We start from the raw sequence: 20,429 nt of genomic DNA, 5'->3' as shown, positions 1-20,429 counted from the left end.
ATTTGTGACTGAACTCCTTCGGGGACAATTGTATGTCCCCTGCTCTGTTTTACCCACATTCTGCTGTATATTTCATGTTATAGTAATTTCCAATGATGACCCAGTACATGTTGTTCATTTTAAGAATGCTTTCACTGCAGATTTGACAAAACACAAAGAAGATACCAATGTGAGATTTCTAAAGGTAGCTATAGCACTCGACCCAAGGTTTAAGAATCTGAAGTGCCTTCCAAAATCTGAGAGGGACAAGGTGTGGATCATGCTTTCAAAAGTCTTAAAAGAGCAACCCCCGATGTTGAAACTATAAAACCTGAACCGCCAAAAAATAAAATCAACCTTCTGCTGGTGGCATCTGACTCAGATAATGAAAATGAATATTCATCGGTCTACACTGCTTTGGATTGTTATCGAGCAGAACCCGTCATCATCATGTACACATGTCCCCTGCAATGGTGGTTGAAGCATGAAGGACATATGAATTTTTAGCGCATCTGGCACGTAAATACCTTGCAATGCCGGCTACAACAATGCCATGAGAACACCTCTTCTCACTTTCAGGTGACATTGTAAACAAGAAGTGGGCAGCGTTATCGCCTGCAAATATGAACAAACTTGTTTGTCTGAGCGATTGGCTGAACAAGAAGTAGGACAGAGTGGACTTGCAGGCTCTAAAATTTTACATCGGGGTCGGCAACCTTTGGCACGCAGCTCGCCAGGGTAAGCACCTGGCGGGTCGGGCTGGTTTGTTTACTTGCCGCGTCCACAGGTTCGGCCGATCGCGGCTCCCACTGGCCGTGGTTCACTGTCCCAGGCCAATGGGGGTGGCAGCCAGCACATCCCTCGGCCCGCTCCGCTTCCCGCTGCCCCCATTGGCCTGGGGCGGTGAACTGCGGCCAGTGGGAGCCGCGATCAGCTGAACCTGCGGATGCAGCAGGTAAACAAACTAGCCCGGCCCGCAAGGGTGCTTACTGACCCCGGTTTTACATTGTTTGTTTTATGTTTGAATGCAGTTTTTTGTACATAATTCTACATTTATAAGTTCAACTTTCATGATAAAGAGATTGTACTACAATACTTGTATTAGGTGAATTGAAAAATACAAGTATTTGCACTGTGGGGAAAAAAAAGAAATAGTAATCAAAAATAAATATAAAGTGAGCACTATACACTTTGTATTCTGTGTTGTAATTGAAATCAATATATTTGAAAATGTAGAAAAAATCCATAAATATTTAAATAAATGGTATTCTATTATGGTTTAACAGTGCGATTAATCGCGTGATTAATTTTTTTAATCGCTTGACAGCCCTAATGAGAATATAAGCAGCACAAACGCTGTACTTCAGGAAAATGCTTAAAATGCCAAATGGCTGCTGTGAAAGGAGGAGAGTATGGTATATAGAGCTGGTTACTATCTGACCTTTTGTGATCCTAAGCTCAGGAGGCTTCTGTGCTGAGAGCATGTATTTTTGACATACATTGCCACACCCTTGCAGGCACACAGGAAACACTGTGATTCTACTTCTGACTACCAAGGCCCAGATTCTGCCTTGGCATTGTGTGGGTGCAATGGGGCGGGGGCATAAGGAGTCTTCCCTCGCACTTTGCATGGCCCATGTTAGGGACAAACAGAATTGCAGGCCTTGTGCTTTGGAGAGTAGAGGGGCTGCTCTTTCCCTGATTCTTATGGCATATATGAAGCCCCAAAGGGGACAGGAAGGGTGGGAGGAGGTGAGATCATGGCTTCACACAGCCTAATGAGGACAAATCCACCACAGCAGTAAGAGGAAGTGAAGCCTCATTTATCACTGTTTAAATCAGCTTAGAATGGTATCCCTGTTTCAACCCACCACTGGCAGTGACTGTGAGCTAACCATGATTAGGACAGGGGACTGGAAACCTGCCTACATGGTTTCTGTTTCTGGCTTTACCACTGATTTGTCAAATCCTTGGGCAAGTCACTTCACCCCTTTGTGAATTGTACTTTCCAAACCCACGGGATGCTGTGAAGCTTGTTTAATGTTTGTAAAGTATAAAGTCCTTGAAAGGAAGATGCTCTATCAGTGCAATATATTTAGTGTATAAGTAGGCAGTGAATACTGCAGATTATATATTTTATGTATTATTTTATTATTAAATGTTCCTATGCCTTGTGACATATGAGGCAACCCAGTGTTTCCTCCTCCGTATGTCTAATGCCATGTTTCTTGCTTCCTTGTAGTCTGTTTCCATGACAGCAACATCTTTCTCAAGGGTGTTCTCATATGTCATCTGTTGTCCTCCTCTTTTCCCTCTTCCTCCAAGTGGTATCCAATCGAGGTTTTGTCTAGGAATACAGGTTTTTTTTTTTTTAACATCAATACAACATGGCCAAACCGCTTTATCCTTCTTTCTCAGATCATTGTCACTATAGTCTGTTGGCCAGTCCTTTGTAACACGTCAGCATTACAGTAGAACTTCAGAGTTACGAACTGACCAGTCAACTACACACCTCATTTGGAACTGGAAGTACACCATCAGGCAGCAGCAGAGACCAAAAAAAAAAAAAAAGCAAATACAGTACAGTACTTTGTTAAACATAAACTACTAAAAAAATAAAGGGAGAGCAGCATTTTTCTTCTTCATAGTAAATTTTCAAAGCTGTATTAAATCAATGTTCACTTGTAAACTTTTGAAAGAACAACCATAACATTTTGTTCAGAGTTATGAACATCTTCCATTCCCGAGATGTTTGTAACTCTGAGGTTCTGCTGTATCCCACCAGCTGACACGAAGTATTCTTCACAAGCATCTCTTTGCCAAGTTTCAGAAGCATGTAACAATGTGGGGATCACAATAACACTGTATAACTTTATCTTGGTTCTTCTATGAATTTCCTTATTTTTCCAAATATTTGCCAGTTTTGAAAAATTCCACTTGCCTTTCCAGTTCTTGCTTTCACCTCCTTATGGAGATGGCCATCAGCACTGCTTATGCTTCCAAGATATACAGACTTGTTAACTCTGCTGTATTCTTTGCTCTCAATCACATATGTACCATAATTGCTGATTCCTCTTTCAAAGATCATGATTTTCATTTTTTTTCCACTGATTTTTTAATCATACTTTGGCAGCCTCATATTTGACATTGATAATGGTCTTTTTTGTGGACGTTGCAGAGAAGAAGGAAAAAGCCTATATGGAAAGGCAAATGAATGGGGCATGCAGCCATTCTCTCCTTTCCAGTTTAAACTGCACTTAGGTTTTGAAAGATAATAAAAATAAACCATTGTTTACATAGTACAGCCCAAATCCCCACCCTGTCCCTCAGTGGACATGGACCCAGCTGTGTGTGGAGAAAAGGAAAATAGGATGCAAGGGTCCATACTGGGTGGAGCATGGTTCTATGGGGGTAGGAGGTGCTAGCATGTCCATGACTGGCAGCTACTTGGGTGGCAGGGCTGGACGTGTCACTATTACCGCAAGGATCCTATGTATGGGGGCAAGCGTTATGGGGTTGAGAGGGACTTTCCCTCCCCAACCTTGTACTATCCTGTCGAGGCCCTGTTCAGTGCAGATGCTGGTCTTATGCATCTTCATTCCTGGTACCCCTGTGTGAATTATTATATGGTTGCACCTCTGATCCCACTATCGTTGGTCCCCAACCCCTGTCATAAGGAGCTTCACTGCTCCCCTGCAGCCTGAGGATCGGAGGAGTCTTCTCCGATGGAGCTCTCCAGCACTCAGCCAAATTACAGAGATTAGGGTCTGGGGGCAGGATTTGGGGCTAATGCTACCTGAACTGACTTTAGTTTCCTTGTAGGGTAGCACCTATGGCATGTCCTCTTTCTACTGAAATCCTGTTTGGTATTTTACTTTAATTTTGTGCTGTGTGAGTTGTTTTGAAATCAGACAGCACATTGTGAGTCAAGGCAAAGAAATTCTACAGCACTCTGGCATATTGAAAAGTGTGAGGGTGCCTATTACAATATTTACAGCATCATTTTTCATATTGAAGATTTGCACAAGCTTGTTTGAGTTACTCAGCATAAAATCAATGATTGCAGAGGGGCACGCTCATTAGAACAGATTCTGGTTCTCTAGAGATCCCAGAAAAAAAACCCAACAGTTTCTTAAACTAATATATCTAAATTCATTGAAGTGTGGCTTGTGCCATCAGTGAAGTGATACAGAAAATTTATTTCTTCGCAGCATTGTCCCTGCCAATTCCCTCTTTCCATAGCACTCCCACTCGCTTGCCTTGTTCCTGCTTGCAATATACATATAAAGTAAAATGAAAGTGACTGTGTAAAATGCACCTTCTTACTCTGGAGATCTGCCCCTTGCATATATTCATATCTGCTGACTTTAGTGACTAAAACAAGTTTTTACTGCTCTTTACCCTATGAGCTCATCAGAGCTGAGAGAGAGTGTGCTCGAGGCTATTCCTTGTGCATCATCAGCAGAATTGTTTTCTAAGTTCCAGTCGCAGGGCCAGTCAAATATACTCATGCAGCCCCAATGAAAGGCAAGAGTTACCAGAGGCATAATTTGAAGGGAATGGGGCTGTACATGGGTAACTGGGTGGAGAATTTGACCTTTATTACTGGTGACAATGCTAAGAAGGAAAGAGATCACTTGACTTTTGGAGTATGTATACACTGCAGTTAGACATCTGCAGCTGGCCTGTGCCTGCTGACTCAAGCTCACGGGGCTGTTTAATTATGATGTAGACACTTGGGCTACAACCCAAGCTCTGGGATTGTCCCAGCTCAGATCGCTAGAGCCCGGGCTCCAGCCCGAGCCCAAATGTCTACATTGCAATTAAACAGCCCCTTAGCCTGAGCCCCGCTAGCCCAAGTCAGCTGGCATGGTCCAGCCATAGGTTTTTAATTGCCATGTAGACGTACCCCTAGATCTCAGACTGAGTTTGCAGGCTTGTCAGCAAATGTATCTTTTGACTTGTAAACTGAGCACATATGATCTCCAGTGGCTGAGACACCATAAACATGGAACCTCGTGATGCTGTTTTTACAGTGTCACTTTTTAAGGCACAACTGCATTTTAAGATCTCCTGCCCAGCTCTTCTGTTTTCCTATTTTACTCCTATTTGCCATTTGTCTCCCCTTTTAAATCAAAACGTTCAGACCTCTACTGTGCTCTCACTTCCCCTTTTATTTCAGGTAGGAGGGAACCAGTAAACATTTCACAGCCCTCCCATTGGCCAATTCCCTGCTGTTCCTCCCTGGGCTTTTTTGAAAGCAAGTTGACTAAATTGGCCCAAGCCATATTTGCGAGATACAACTTCCACTATCTCACTTCGCATTTTTTATATTCTAATTAGTCAGAAGGGTAGAATGGATGAACATTCACACCGGTAATTCTTCTTTCGAGAATGATGAGCAGTGAAAGGAAATCTGACAGTCTGCTCTATATGTGCAAATGAGTTGGCCTGAGTGTATTTTTTAACTTACTTTCCAGAGTTTAATACTTGTACATGGCATCAGGTGGAGACCCTGGAAACATCCCTTCTCAGCTGTAGCACTTCCAGTGTAACCTTCCCTACACCGCCTTGTGTGTTGAGCCTCATCCCTGACTCATAGTGCGTTATCTGTCAACTAGGTGTCCCATTTTGATGTTGGTTTGTGATGAGAACAGTGCAGTTCAAGATGGTGGCAGATGCTGGTTTGCAGTTAGGGCAAGCTGTAAAAATACCTGGAAGAAGTAAAGTAATCAAAGTAACTTTAATAAAACACCACTGCTGAAACACCATTATTGGAATGCAAATAAGGAACAGTAAGCAGGATGTTAATGAATGCCCTCTCCAGATTTTTTCAGTTCTGCTGTGTTTTCTAGGCTTCACCATATATTTCTGTCTTCCTCATTTTAATCTTTTTTCCTGCCACAGCAGCATCGGACAGAACGCTGTTTCCTTACACTGTGAAACAATAAGTGTGATGCTCGTGGTTCCAAAGAGCTGCACTAGCTTAGCCAGGCTTATTTGTTCAGAAGATACCTTTGCAGGACTTTTCATACTCCCAGGACAAGCAGTGGTTCTCTACATGTTGTCTGCCTCTAAACTTGGAAGTAGTTCAGCATAGTCGGTTTCCTTTTTCTGCTTAGCAGAGATGTGAATCATCTGTCAAAACAAGGTGGGCAGCAGACTCTAAATTCTGGTTGCCCTACTGGTTTGACCCCAGACCACATCAGTTTCCAAAGTATTACTAATGCTGGAAAAAATGGTTAATCTGATCCTGAATGTACTGTGCTTTTTTTTTTTCTAGTCTGGTTGGGTGGATCACCTGTAAAGGTTTTACCATTTATACATTAGAACACATATCTGTTTTGTTTAGGAGAATGACTTCTTAGCCAACAGAAGTTTGGTTTCTCTCCTATCCAAGCTACCTGCTAACCCACTTGGGATTAGAAGCTCAGTCATAAAAGGATAAACTCTCCCCTCCTGTGGGAAAAACATGTAGAGAAAAAAGCTCTTGTAGAATTTCAAGAGGCTGAACTTCTGGGGTTTCAGAAGACTGATGCCCTCACTGGGGAGGAATGTGAGCATCACAGAGGGGCAGGGGCCTGGCCTTGAAACCCTCAGGCTCTGGAGAATTCAGTACTAAAGCTGACAGATCCTGATGCAACCACAAGGAGAGTCAACATCTTTGTGCTGCTGCCTGAAGCCCCTAGCAGCTGCTCACTGTTGCCCACCACACTGCCTCCCAGAAAGGGAGAGGCCAAAGGGAGGAATTAATACTGCTTACAGTAGCGTTGCGTCCTCTGTACATTTCTGCTTGAAAATCCTTTGAACCTTGGGTAACATGCCATACAGAGTGGCTGCTCCATGGCTCCACAATGGTGCCCCCTTCCACACAAACTCAGATACCCTTGGGGAAGGTGGTGAAGCATGCATCCGTTTCCACAGCTCAGCCCCTCTTTGGCCTCTGCTCCCCACCACAGAACAGAATGGGACCTATAGCATAGAAGCCAAAGTTTATGAATCAAGGAGACTGGGAGTAAGAGGGACTTGCCATGGGAGCGACAGCGATGGTTCAAGCAAGATTATTACTAGTACCAGTGTTTTTCCCCCCAACCCAATAAGTGTGAATAATCATTTAAAAAAACCCAACTAGCTAACAAGAGCGTACAGTGTGTCCTAGATATAAGGTAGCAAGTTTGTCACAGTGGCCTATGTTTAGAACATACCACATCTCACTTGCTTGGTTTATGGAGAGCCAGGGGGAGGTTCAATTACAGGAAATTCTACCACTGTGTTAAGAAGTTTCCTCCCTCTATATCTTTTCTTTTAATTTCTTTTTCTTCTCCATTTTGTGGCTGGTACTGTGGGTTGCTTTTCTGCTTCTTCCCACACTTACTAGGGGTTATTTGAAGGTAGGTGTTTTTTCCCTTCAGGCTTTTCATAGGCCTAATTATTTTGCTGCTGATCTAATAGGCACTTGATAAGGTGACTATGTAAAGTTGCAGATTTAATATTCAAGGTATTTTTCATCTGTGCAAGAAAAAGGAGGCATTTAGCAAAATCTAAAACCAGCATTTTAGCTTAATATCGGCAGATGTGTGTAAATATTTAAGCCATAAGGAAATCCACGGCACTGGTTTGTTAATCCACTAATCTCTATTTCATTTGATGTATCTTTTCCAACAGGAGGCCTTGACCTCATCCTCATGCCGGGCCTTGGGTTTGATAAAAGCGGCAACAGATTGGGAAGAGGGAAAGGATACTATGATACCTACCTTGAACGATGCATGCATCATCCCAAAGGAAAACCTTACACCATTGCCTTGGCTTACAAGGAACAGATCTGTGACTCAGTGCCAGTGGCAGAAAATGATATCCAAATAGATGAAATCCTTTATGAAGAAAGCTAAAAGCATCTGGATACCGCTGACTACAAACTGACCAACCAAAGACTTCATATCAAGGCACAAACTTGTAATAGTCATACATTATTTGTGTAGCAATAAAATACACTATTTTTAACAACAACAACAAAAAAGCTCTACATTCATGTTAATAAGGACTGCATTGATCTCATTCCAATTAGCAAATATCTATTGTGAATCTTATTCTAAAATCAATAGAAACAAGAATGGGTGACTATTTTATTAAAATAAAGATAATTTAATCTAATCATGTTTCTGTTTGTTGAATTACCCGATATTTAACATGACCGTTTTATTGCCCTGTTTTAAAATTGAGCTCAGTTACTAATGAGATTTCATGATCCAATCTGAAAGCAACTATTTATTGGAAGTAAAGTTTCAAATATGGCCATAGTACTTAACAATTACGCACAACCATCAAGAAAACATTAGTACCCAAGAAATCACCACGTAAGCTGCACACTAACATGATCACAAAGGAGTGATAGAAAAAGCCTTTGATTGTAAAATCAATTTAGATTACATACTTGGTGGTTAAACCATTGTCTAATTATAGAAGATCTGTATGCTAGCAACTGCATAGCTAGGGATCTGACCATGTTTTTAATATATACCCAATCTCCATGTTTCAAATATAAACCCATACAAATTTCCCTTGGGCAGAAACTTGGTAGATGAGTTCTCAAGCTGAGCATTTTTTAAACTATAACTCAGAAATGGTTTTGATTTAAAACCTATAATTTTCCAGGTCATTAATCCATAATGTATTGGAATAGTGCATGAAATTTGGGTACAACATGTTGAAGAAAGGCAAGAGAGAAGCCTAGAGGAATTGCAGGGAGAGCAACTACTATAGGATGATAGGGTTTAGAAGGGATGGACTCAGAAAAGGTTAAAGCAATTAAATAGGTGCAAATTGGTGAAAGAGGTTATTGGAGATGGTGGAAGGGAACGTTTCTGGGATGCAGAACAACTGACATAAAGGGAGAGAGAACAGGATAAATTGTTCTAATTAATTAGCATGGAAAAGGACTAGGGGCCTGATCCAAAGCATATGGAAGACAATGGAATCTTTCCATTGATTTCAGTGAGTTCTGGCTTCAGATAATCTATTCCTATGCATAACAATTCTTTCCTTCTTCAGGGCTGAATCATGGCCCGGCTTGTACAGTTATGCAAGGGAGTGAGTGGGGAGAAAGAAGACCCTTACTCTCTTCCGTGGGCGATTTATGCTACCGGTAGCAGTGCAGGAAGGGAAGTGGGCAGCGCAGAGCTGGTCTGTCTCTTACCCAGTGCAGGTGGGTGGGACAGTGTGGAGATGTTCTTACTGGCAAAGCTACAATGGGTATAGACCTCGTATGGTTTATTCCTTCCCTGGAGCAGCCTGGAAAGTGGGAGGAACACTGTGCACTCTCCTTAGCGGGCTGCTCCGGTGGCAGCACAATAGGATGTTGCCCCTGGCTCAGGACAGATCCAATAGTAATGTTTTAGCCCATCCTGTGGGTATTTAGATTTATAAATTGTGCACAATTCAGCACCTAGCTTTTTTGTAGCACTATGCCAGATAGCTATCTGTACATGTCCCAGGTAAGAAACAGAATTGGAGTGCACCAAAATATTCCCAGTCTTGGGCTCTATGCGCCATCCAAAGTAATTGTGTGAACACTGAAAAATATCCATTGAAAGGATGTGGTGGTAGTTAGCGTTTTAATGTAATATTCAAATATGGGAATTAAAGATAAACAGAAGGTAATAATGAAAGGGAACACAATCTTCATTTTCTTTCAATCCTACCCTTGCCTCCTTCAATACATTTTTTGTACATGTATAATTTCTCTTTCAACCGGCACATTATTTCATTCATGTTAACCAATTCACTCTGTTTGCACATTAAAAATTCTATGAATTCTCAAGCACTGACTACAGAACCAAAAGCCCTTAAGCCTTCACAGGTAATTTTTGTGAACTAAATCATGCCTACAATATACATGGGCTTTTTAATCTAGAACTGTTGTATTCAATTTCACTTCTATTTTTGATACCATAGTAACGCAATAGCTACATGTTTAAAAACCCTATGTAGTTGTCAATTCAATAGATTTGAGGATTTGCTTCAGGATGAAGTTAAATTCCTCCCAAATATAATGAAGGTATCCATGGAATACCACAAAGAGATCTGACAGAATTCTCTGTTTTGAAACAGCCCAGGAGGATATTTGCATTTGAAAGGTCCCAATTCAGATGCATTGCTGACCAGCTCTTTGGAAAGATCTGTGACTGCAAAAAATGATCAACCCATTGAGTTCAACCTCCAAAATAGACAGAGCTCCTCAAATAGTGGAGGCATCAGCTGATAATGCATATAGGGCTTAATGATACAACTCAGCTGTCTTCAACCAAATGTCTTGCGTAAGTAAGGATTGCAGGTCTGGCACTCTTGAATTTAACCAAAAGGGCAAATTTATCTTGAAGAAGAAATGAGTAATAGTAATATACTGTCATCCAAAGAAGGACCCTTATGGGATTTTTAAGTGAAATTGAGTTGTACCTCTAGAAAACGGAATCTTTAGAGAGAGAGAACATGAGGGTGCTGGATAAATATGTACTGACATGAGTTTGGGGTGGTCACATTACCCACAAATGCTGAAGCACTGAGTGAGTTATGCAGATCATTGCAAACGAGTGCTGATAAACTGACTGATAAGCATGACTGCTATGTGGCGACCTATCAGAAATGAGTTAGTGGTCTCAGGCTAGTTCTTAGTGAACTGATGCCCCTGCCATAAAGTCAGCCCTTTAATTGGTAGGAGCTGGTGAGCTCACTGGTAGTCTCAGCTTAGAAGGCAATAATGGACGAAATGTGGAGAATGAAGGACTTTGAGGCCACCTAGAGGCGGTCCTGACAGACCAGGGTTGATAATTTTGTGGGGCAGCACAGTAATGTTGTATTATCATTGCTTGTGTCCAAACAGAACTCCTCCTTCCAGCATTAGCAAGCTGACAAATTTCAGGAATAATACTTAAGTGTATATAATATTAAATTGCTGTGTCAATGCTCATTGTTTCATATAGGGTCTATTTAAAGGCTCTATCTTTGGGCAGGTAAATATATAGATTAATTCATACATCTTAAAGCCAGAAGGCCATTACATCTTCAAGTCTGGCCTCCTGTATAACACAGGCCAGGGAATTTCACCCAATTACTCCTGTACTGAGCCCATTTACTTGTGTTTGACTATGGCGTAACTTCCAGAATGGCATCAAGTCTTGATATGAAGATTTCAAGAGCTGGGGAATCCTTCACTGCTTTTGGTAGTTTGTTCCAATAGATAATCACTCTCACTGTTATAAATTTGTATTTAACACTAATTTGAAGTTGTCTGGCTTTAAATTCCAGGCACTGGTTCTTGTTATGCCTTTCTCAGGTAGGTTAAAAGAGACTTTTAATACCTGGTATTTTCTCCCTGTGGAGATAGTTACACACCATAGAATGCAGTCAGAATGGGTGGGTCGGGGTCTCATGGGCAGCCAGAATCACAAAATTGTAAGACTGGAAGGGACCTCGTGAGGTCATCTAGTCTAGTCCCCTGCACTCATGGAAGGGACTGAGTATTATCTAGACCATCCCTGACAGGTGTTTGTCTAACCTGTTCTTAAAAATGTCTAATGACGGAGATTCTGCAACTTCCCTAGGCAATTTATTCCAGTGCTTAACTACTCAGACAGGAAGTTTTTCCTAATGTCTAACCTAAACCTCCCTTGTTGCAATTTAAGCCCATTGCTTCTTGTCTTATCCTCAGAGGTTGAAGAAAACAATTTTTCTCCCTCTTCCTTGTAACAACCATTTATGTACTTTAAAATTATCATGTCGATCCTCGGTCTTCTCTTTTCCAGACTAAATAAACCCATTTTTTTCAATCTTCTCTCATAGGACATGTTTTCTAGACCTTTAATCTTTTTGTTGCTCTTTTCTGGACTTTCGCCAATTTGTCCACATCTTTCTTGAATTGTGGCGCCCAGAACTGGCCATACTACTCCAGTTGAGGCCTAATCTGTACGGAGTAAAGTGGAAGAATTACTTCTTGTGTCTTGCTTAAAACACTCCTGCTAATACATCCCAGAATGATGTCACCTCTCAAACTTCTTTTGTATAAGGTAAACAGTTTGAGCTCCTTAAGGTTCCTGTTTGTGGGTGGATGGATGGATAGATGGTGTAAGACCTAACAGAATTAGTGGTAGCAATTTCTGGTATGATATAGTTAGTAAAATTATGGCTCCCATGCATTAGTATCTGATGTTTTTTATTTTTCAGTTTTGTAAACTGAGTGTATATAGATTTTTATTAGAGAGGATTTGCGCTTTATGAAAGATGGATTATGCACCACTTTATCGTGTACATTGAACTGCTTTGTTTGGCTTTTGATGTGCTGATGATCTTTTGGAAATACATGATTTTAATGTAATGCATGACGTTTGATTAATGTCAGCCTTGTGCATTATTGGATGGAATTTAATAAAATGTAATTAATGGTGTTGTAATGAAATGGATATTTTGCCATTTCATATACAGTCACTTTAGAATATTGAGGATTTGGATTCAGTTAATATATTTTATATGCTCTAAGAAATGACTCAGAAAATGGAACTGAAACACTCAACTATGAACATAGTCTGTAAAAACAACCCAGTGAATGTCCATATTTCTTTGCCTTCAATCACTTTCATACCAAATTGGCTCACTTTACCAGTGAAAAGATGATTTTTCTAACTTCTCATTCTGCTAACTCAGCCTGGGATCTGAAAGACAAGCTGGGTCTTCCTGTTTCTTGCATCATAAAGACTGCAGCCAGAAGGTTAACTGACAATTTTGGTGATGATGCCTGAAGGAGAATAGTCTCCAGCTTGCTGTTCCATACCTGTATTGACTGGCAGCTGTACAAACTTGGTTATGTCAGTAAGTCAGGCAGATACAGTTCAAGACACGGAGTAGACATGCTGAGTGAGAAGATGTGGATTTGGTACAGCTCCTGTTTTCACTATTTTAATCTTTTTCCCATCACTGAACTTATGTTAATGTATGAAAAAATGATTGCAGCATGTTTGTGAACATTAGCATGCAGGAGTAGAATTCTAGCTTCTCTTTGCAGACTGATGCACACTGCTCATTAACCCCTTGTGAGCACTCAGCTGTTAGAAGTTTGGGAGCAAATTCTTCTCTGTTATATTGGTGTGGCTCCGTTGTAGTCAATGCACCTGCACTTGTTTAACTGAGACCGTAGTTCAGCTAAACACTTCAAGCAGAATCTATCCTTATTCAGCAAAGCACATGCTTAAATCCCATTAAAGTCAATGGGACTTCTGCAAATGCTTTAGTGCTTTGCTGACTAGGGATGGTTTGCTCGGGGCCGGCGCAACCCATTAGGCGACCTAGGCGGTCGCCTAGGGCACTACAATTGGGGGGGGGGCGACTACGGCGGTATTTCGGCGGCGGGACCTTCTGCCGCCTCTGTGGGGGCAGCATTTTGGGGCAGGACCTTCCACCGCCAAGGGTGGCAGAAAAGCTGGTAGCACTCCTGGGTTTGCTGAATCAGGATTTGAAAGCAACATTAGGAGTTTTGCCTTTTTTGTTAGAGACATCTCATTTTGACTGCATAGATTTTATTGTAGTTTCATATTATACATAAAATTAAGAGATCACACCAGCGAAACAGAACATTGTCAGAGGATAATGGTTTCCTGCTACTACATAAATGCTGAGGCAAAGCCATCGTCTTTGTTTTCAAACTAGGACATCATATCTTTTGACCATGTTCTATTAGAACAACTTATTTCATTTAAACAGGATGGCTGCTGTAGATTGAAACATTTTATCTGATGGCCCAGTGTAATAATGGTTTCAGGGTGTACCATTGATGTCCTGCGGCATTCTCTATAAAAGAGATTGATTATTGTACCTAGCCAATTAGATATCTGTTTATTCACAAAATTACTATCACCTTTTTGAATAAACTCTTATCTGACTGGCTAGAGTTGATTTGTTACCTTTAATAAATGAATAATGGCCAGGCTGACTGGTACAGATTCCATTCAGATGATAATAGGTAAGCAACCATGTATAAAAAAACTATTATATGATGAATAGGTTCTGGGGACAGCACAAACTACTCAGCACAAGAACAAAGTACTGAAATGGAGCTAAGGGCTCTGTTATAGATTTTACTTCGTGTTTTTGTTTTGTTTTTCATGTGGAAATTTGAGGGGGAAAATGCAAGAATTTGAACTAAAAATATAGGCCCCAATCCTGCCTACGCCTAACTTTACTTGCAAGAGCCAACAGAAGTCAATGCAACCACCTAGTGTACAAGGTTAAGCACATGTGTAAGTCTTTGAATGATGGGGACCATAATTTATCAGGGGCTCTCAGACTTCCTATGTTGCAGACCACACTTTAATACTTAGATTCTCCCATACACTCTTTCCCTCCCAGTCACAAACCATTCCATGGCTATTACAGCAGTTGCTGTCCTAATACTTTCCCATGTAAACATTCAATGTAGTTTTGCTTGGGAACAAGCAGGAGATGTTAGCATTATGTGCTTAGCCAGCTCTCAGCAGATCACCAACTGGTGTTTTGTAGGCCAACAGCGCTCTATTGGCCATAGTTTGGGAACCATTGGACACTGGTTATTGTGGGTGACTCTTTCGATTTGGTGATAGAAAAACATGAACTTATATTATCTGGACAATTGTGGAGCTCAGAGCATAACTAGGGCATTTTAGCACCCGGTGTGAGCAAGCATATTTGTATCCCCTACTGTATTTTTTCTCTGGCCCATTTTTCCACCTCCGTGGCTTTGCGCCTTGAGTGGCTGCCCCGCTCGTCCTGTCCTGGTTACGGCCCTGGTGCAGCTAAATAAATGCAACAGCTTTAATTTGACATTCAAGCCTTCCTGCTGTCACTCAATTTTGTTTGTTTGTGTTTGTTTTTTTCCATATACCTTGACATCATTGTCAGCTATACAGCATATAACAGTGTTTCCAAGGGACAGGGTTAAGGAATTGGCATGCAGGTCAGAATGATTTAAGTTTACTCAGCATACAATATCACTTGGGGGAGCAGGGCAAGCTGCCAAAACTGAATTGACTGGTTCTTCTACAGTATCCATTAATGCTGGAATGTCATGTTAGGAATTACAAAAATGTGTTCTAAATGGTTTAATCTTTCCCCAAATGGGTAAGCTACGGTCTGTTTCAGTCTCCAAATACAGTGAACATCATTATCGCTCTTCTCGTGACAAAGCACTCAAAGCAGTAAAGTTCCACCTTGTTTATAAACAAGTCTGCCTGCCTTTCATAAGAAATGGATAGTTGAAGGAAAAATATCATTACCAAAGGAATAAGTTAATTATACTTCAGTATCCCATCAGGGAATGCTATCGCAGAGTTTTCACTAAGAACTGACCAATGGAGGAGTTAAAATTAAAAACTGTCCCTCGGGAGAAACTTGTACATTTTTTATTGCAAGGGGCTTTTGCAAGCTATTTTAGTTTAATTACCCTCTTCTCAAAAGAAAGGCCTAAGACAAATTAACTTAAAGGTTGAAAATGGCTCTTTTTAAAAGCACATTCATGTCTATGCGAGGTGCAGAATCTGTGAGTGAGGTGCAAATGTAAGGCAAAATCACTGGAGACTTAAACTAGTTATGATTTAAAAGTTGTTTGTATAGCACAATAATATACCTGGTGTTATACGCTCATGGGCCTGATCCAAAGCCCACTGAAGTCAATGCTCCTATTGACCTCAGTGGGTTTTGGTTGAGGTTCATAGGTCTTATCCTGCAGTGAGCTTCTTGCAAATGGACACTTGCTCATAGCTGGGACCCCATTGACTTCACTGGGGCTTTGCAAGGGTGCAGATGTTGGCTTGTGAGGAGCTCGTTGCAGGATATGGGATCACAGATGGGCATAAAGAAAGGTGGCTGGATGCCAGTGGATGGACAGAAACAATGTTAATGGCTGGTTCATCCACTTGCAAATGCGTGAGGTTTGGCTATTTTGCCTTCTTCTGTCAAACAGATATGGTTGGGATACTTGCCACCCAAGTTTCTCAGGTGTTGAACACTTCTTGAAGGGAGGCAGAGAGATTTAGCGCTTTGAGGAGGAGAATGGGAAGTCAGGAGACCTGAACTGTGTACTTGACCCTGCCACCCTTGGGGAGAGGAGGGTGAAACATCTAAATCTCATATATTTTGCCAGAGGATGAGCCAGACCTTACTACTGAGTCTGCTCATCTGTTGGTGCACATAACGTGATTCCAGAGATCGCCTGTAACGTCACTCCCCTGTCCTTCAAATTCCTCCATAAGATCCACTTCTACTGTGATGTCAATAGGAAACTGTCAGCTGGTAACTCAGGCAACTAAGTAGGGACTTCTGATTTTTATCTTATTTATGGACCTATATAAATGCATGTTCTATTCCTCTCTTCCTTGTTCTCCTTCCCCCAGTCCTTCCAGTTGTTTGTTGCACTTAGTCATAGCTTCTTGTTTTAATTAGACTGTAAACTCTTTGGGGCAGGGTTCATCTTCTCCTCTTTGCCCTGGTCTACACTACGAGTTTAGGCCGAATTTAGCAGCGTTAGATCGATTTAACCCTGCACTCGTCCACATGACGAAGCCATTTTTGTCGACTTAAAGGGCTCTTAAAATCGATTTCTGTACTCCTCTGCGACGAGGGGATTAGCACTGAAATCGACATCGTTAGATAGAATTTGGGGTAGTGGGGACACAATTTGACGGTATTGGCCTCTGGGAGCTATCCCAGAGTGCTCCATTGTGACCCCTCTGGACAGCACTTTCAACTCAGATGCACTAGCCAGGTACACAGCAAAAGCCCTGGGAACTTTTTAATTTCATTTTCTGTTTGGCCAGCGTGGAAGCTTATCAGCACAGGTGACCATGCAGTCTCAGAATTACAAAAGAGCTCCAGCATGGACCGAACGGGAGGTACTGGATCTGATCGCTGTTTGGGGAGACGAATCCATGCTATCAGAACTCTGTTCCAAAAGATGAAATGCCAAAATATTTGAAAAAATTTCCAAGGGCATGATGGACAGAGGCTACAACAGGGACCCGCAGCAGTGCTGTGTGAAAATTAAGGAGCTCAGGCAAGCCTACCAAAAACCCAAAGAGGCAAACGGACGCTCTGGGTCAGAGCCCCAGACATGCCGCTTCTATGATGAGCTGCATGCAATTCTAGGGGGGGACCCTACCACTGTCCCACCCCTGTCCATGGACACCTGCAAGGGGGGAGTCTCATGCAACAGGGACGAGGAAGATGATGAGGAGGAGGAGGAGGAGGATAGCGCACAGCATGCAAGAGGAGAAACCATTCTTCCCAACAGCCAGGAACTGTTTCTCACCCTGGAGCCAATACCCTCCCAACCCCCCTAAAGCAGGCTCACGGACCATGAAGCCAGAGAAAGCACCTCTGGTGAGTGTACCTTTGTAAATATAATGCATGGTTTAAAAGCGTGTTTAATAATTATTTTGCCCTGAAGATTTGGGATGCATTCATGGCCAGTACAGCCCCTCCTTTTAAATGGCCAACCCAACGAGTGCTTGGTATAGGAAAGGAGGGCGCTGCTGTTTGAAACCATTCCCACATGTTATGAAGGTTGAAGAAGCCGAAAGACTGCGGCTTACCATGGCTGCCTGCAAACCGAATTCTGTTGTGCGGCCCTGCATGTGTGATCTCTCACACCAAACCGGCAGGCCCTCAATATAAGAGGCAAAATGCGACCTGGTACCGAAAGCACATGTGCTATATAATGTTAACAGCTTGGTTCACCATGAAAGAATCTACCCATTGTTCTCTAAAATGTGTCTTTTTAAATACTACTCTCCCTTTTTTTCCTCCTGCAGCTCCAAATGTTTCAACACTACCCCTATCATCTCCGTCCCAGAGGCTAGCACAGATAAGAAGGCAAAAAAAAATGCACTCGCGATGAAATGTTCTCTGAGCTCATGCAGTCCTCCCACATGGAAAGAGCTCAGAATGCATGGAGGCAAACAATGTCAGAGTCCAGGAAAGCAGAAAATGAATGCGAGGACAGGAGGGACGAGCGAGATGAGAAGTGGCGGGAGCAAGATGAGAGGTGACAGCAGCGCAATGAGAGGAGGCAGGATGCAATGCTGAGGCTACTGGGGGATCAAACTGATATGCTCCGGGGTCTGGTGGAGCTGTAGGAAAGGCAGCAGGAGCACAGACCACAGCTGCTGCCCCTGTGTAACCGCCCGCCCTCCTCCCCAAGTTCCATAGCCTCCTCACCCAGATGCCCAAGAACGTGGGGGGGGGGGGGGGATGCTCCAGGCACCCAACCACTGTGGCCTTGTCCTTCCCTCCTCCCCTCATCCACCACCCCACCCAGTGCTTCCCTCCTCCCCCACCCCTTCTGGGTTACCTTGGCAGTTATTCCCCTATTTGCATGATGAATTAATAAAGAATGCATGATTTTGAAACAATAATGACTTTATTGAGTCTGCAAGAGGTGATTGAAGGGAGGAGGGCGGTTGGCTTACAAGGAAGTAGAGTGAACCAAGGGGGTGGATTTTCATCAAGGAGAAACAAATAGAATTGTCACACCGTAGCCTGGCCAGTCATGAAACTGGTTTTCAAAGCTTCTCTGATGCGCAGCGTGCCCTCCTGTGCTCTTCTAATCGCCCTGGTGTCTGGCTGCGCGTAATCAGCGGCCAGGCGATTTGCCTCAGCCTCCCACCCTGCCATAAATGTCTCCCCCTTACTCTCACAGATATTGTGGAGCACACAGCAAGCGGCAATAACAATTGGAATATTTGTTTCGCTGAGATCTAACCGAGTCAGTAAACTGCACCAGCGCACTTTTAAACATCCAAATGCACTGTACCACCATTCTGCACTTGCTCAGCCTATAGTTGAATAGCTCCTTACTACTGTCCAGGGTGCCTGTGTATGGCTTCATGAGCCATGGCATTTAAGGGGTAGGCTGGGTCCCCAAGGATAACTATAGGCATTTCAACTTCTCCAACAGTTATTTTCTGGTCTGGGAAGTAAGTCCCTTCCTGCAGCTGTTCAAACAGACCAGAGTTTCTGAAGATGCGAGCGTCATGTACCTTTCCCGGCCATCCCACATTGATGTCGGTGAAACATCCCTTGTGATCCACCAGTGCTTGCAGCACCATTTAAAAGTACCCCTTGCAGCTTATGTACTGGCTGCCAAGCTGGGGATATGCGTTCCGTCTATCGCCCCACCATAGTTAGGGAATCACATTGCAGCAAAGCCATCCACTATGACCTGCACATTTCCCAGAGTCACTACCCTTGATAGTAGCAGCTCAGTGATTGCATTGGCTACTTGGATCACAGCAGCCTCGACAGTAGATTTACCCACTCCAAATTGATTCCCGACTGACCGGTAGCTGTCTGGCATTGCAAGCTTCCATAGGGCTATTGTAACTCACTTCTCGACTGTGAGGGCTGGTCTCATCTTGGTATTCTTGCACTTCAGGGCAGGGGAAAGCAAGTAACAAAGTTCCATGAAAGTGTCCTTGCGCATGCGAAAGTTTCGTAGCCACTGGGAATCATCCCAGACCTGCAACACTATGCGGTCCCACCAGTCTGTTTCCCGGACCCAGAATCGGCATTCCACGGCACGAACCTGCCCCATTACCACCATGATGTCCAAATTGCCCGGGCCCGTTCTTTGAGAGAAGTCTGTGTCCATGTCCTCATCACTATTGTGATTGCGCTGTCGTTGCCTGCTTTTGCAGGTTCTGGTTCTGCACATACTGCAGGATAGTGCGCGAGGTGTTTACAATGCTCACAACAGCAGCGGTGAGCTGAACGGGCTCCATGGTATGGCGTCTGCAGGCGAGCAGGAGAGCAGAGTTGCAGCGGAAGAGGTGGATGATGATGGATGCCACGAGAATACATATTTATACTGAACCATGAGAGGACCTGCAAGGTGGATTCATGGCACCAGGAGAGCAGAGTTGCAGCGGAAGCAGTGGAAGATGACGGATGCCACGAGAATTGATATTTATACCAAACGATAAGAGGACCTGCGAGGTGGATTCATGGCAGCATGATAGCAGAGTTGCAGGGGAAGCGGTGGAGGATGACAGTTAGCACTGCGCACATTTCCCAAGGAAGCCGGGAAATGTGCACAGGACAGGGAGCCCACGACAGACAACATGGAGAAATTCGCTATCAAGACACAAGCAGGAGAGCCCACGACAGACAACATGGAGAAATTCGCTATCAAGACACGAGCAGGAGAGCAGAGTTGCAGCAGGACGGTGGATGATGACGGGATGCCACAAGAATAGATATTTATAAAGAACAACGAGAGGGTGTGCAAGGTGGATTCATGGCACCAGGAGAGCAGAGTTGCAGCGGAAGCGGTGGTTGGATGACGATGGTTAGCATTCCTACTGCACCATCTGCTGAAAACAGTATGACGTCTGCACGGAAAAAAGGCACAAAACGATTGTCTGCCATTGCTTTCACGG

The 20,429-nt window shown here is 43.0% G+C and overlaps 1 protein-coding gene across 3 annotated transcripts in view; it reads left to right on the top strand.

The window, feature by feature from the left end:
* Nucleotides 1-20,429, top strand: part of MTHFS (methenyltetrahydrofolate synthetase) — an 89,802-nt gene that overhangs the window by 17,074 nt on the left and 52,299 nt on the right. For 2 of the 3 annotated variants that reach the window (XM_065559310.1, XM_065559313.1), the window contains one exon: nucleotides 7,645-8,130. The exons of the other annotated variant lie outside the window; for it this stretch is intronic. In XM_065559310.1, coding sequence (XP_065415382.1) covers nucleotides 7,645-7,868 — 224 coding nt within the window. In that variant the 3' untranslated portion in view covers nucleotides 7,869-8,130. Of the gene's footprint in view, nucleotides 1-7,644; nucleotides 8,131-20,429 lie in introns of those variants that run through there. 3 annotated transcript variants of the gene reach the window in all.

Source organism: Chrysemys picta, chromosome 10, assembly GCF_011386835.1.
Source record: "Chrysemys picta bellii isolate R12L10 chromosome 10, ASM1138683v2, whole genome shotgun sequence".
In the NCBI taxonomy this organism is placed as follows: domain Eukaryota; kingdom Metazoa; phylum Chordata; order Testudines; family Emydidae; genus Chrysemys; species Chrysemys picta.
The sequence above is the reverse complement of the archived record's forward strand: the minus strand, read 5'-3'. Positions and strand labels throughout refer to the sequence as shown.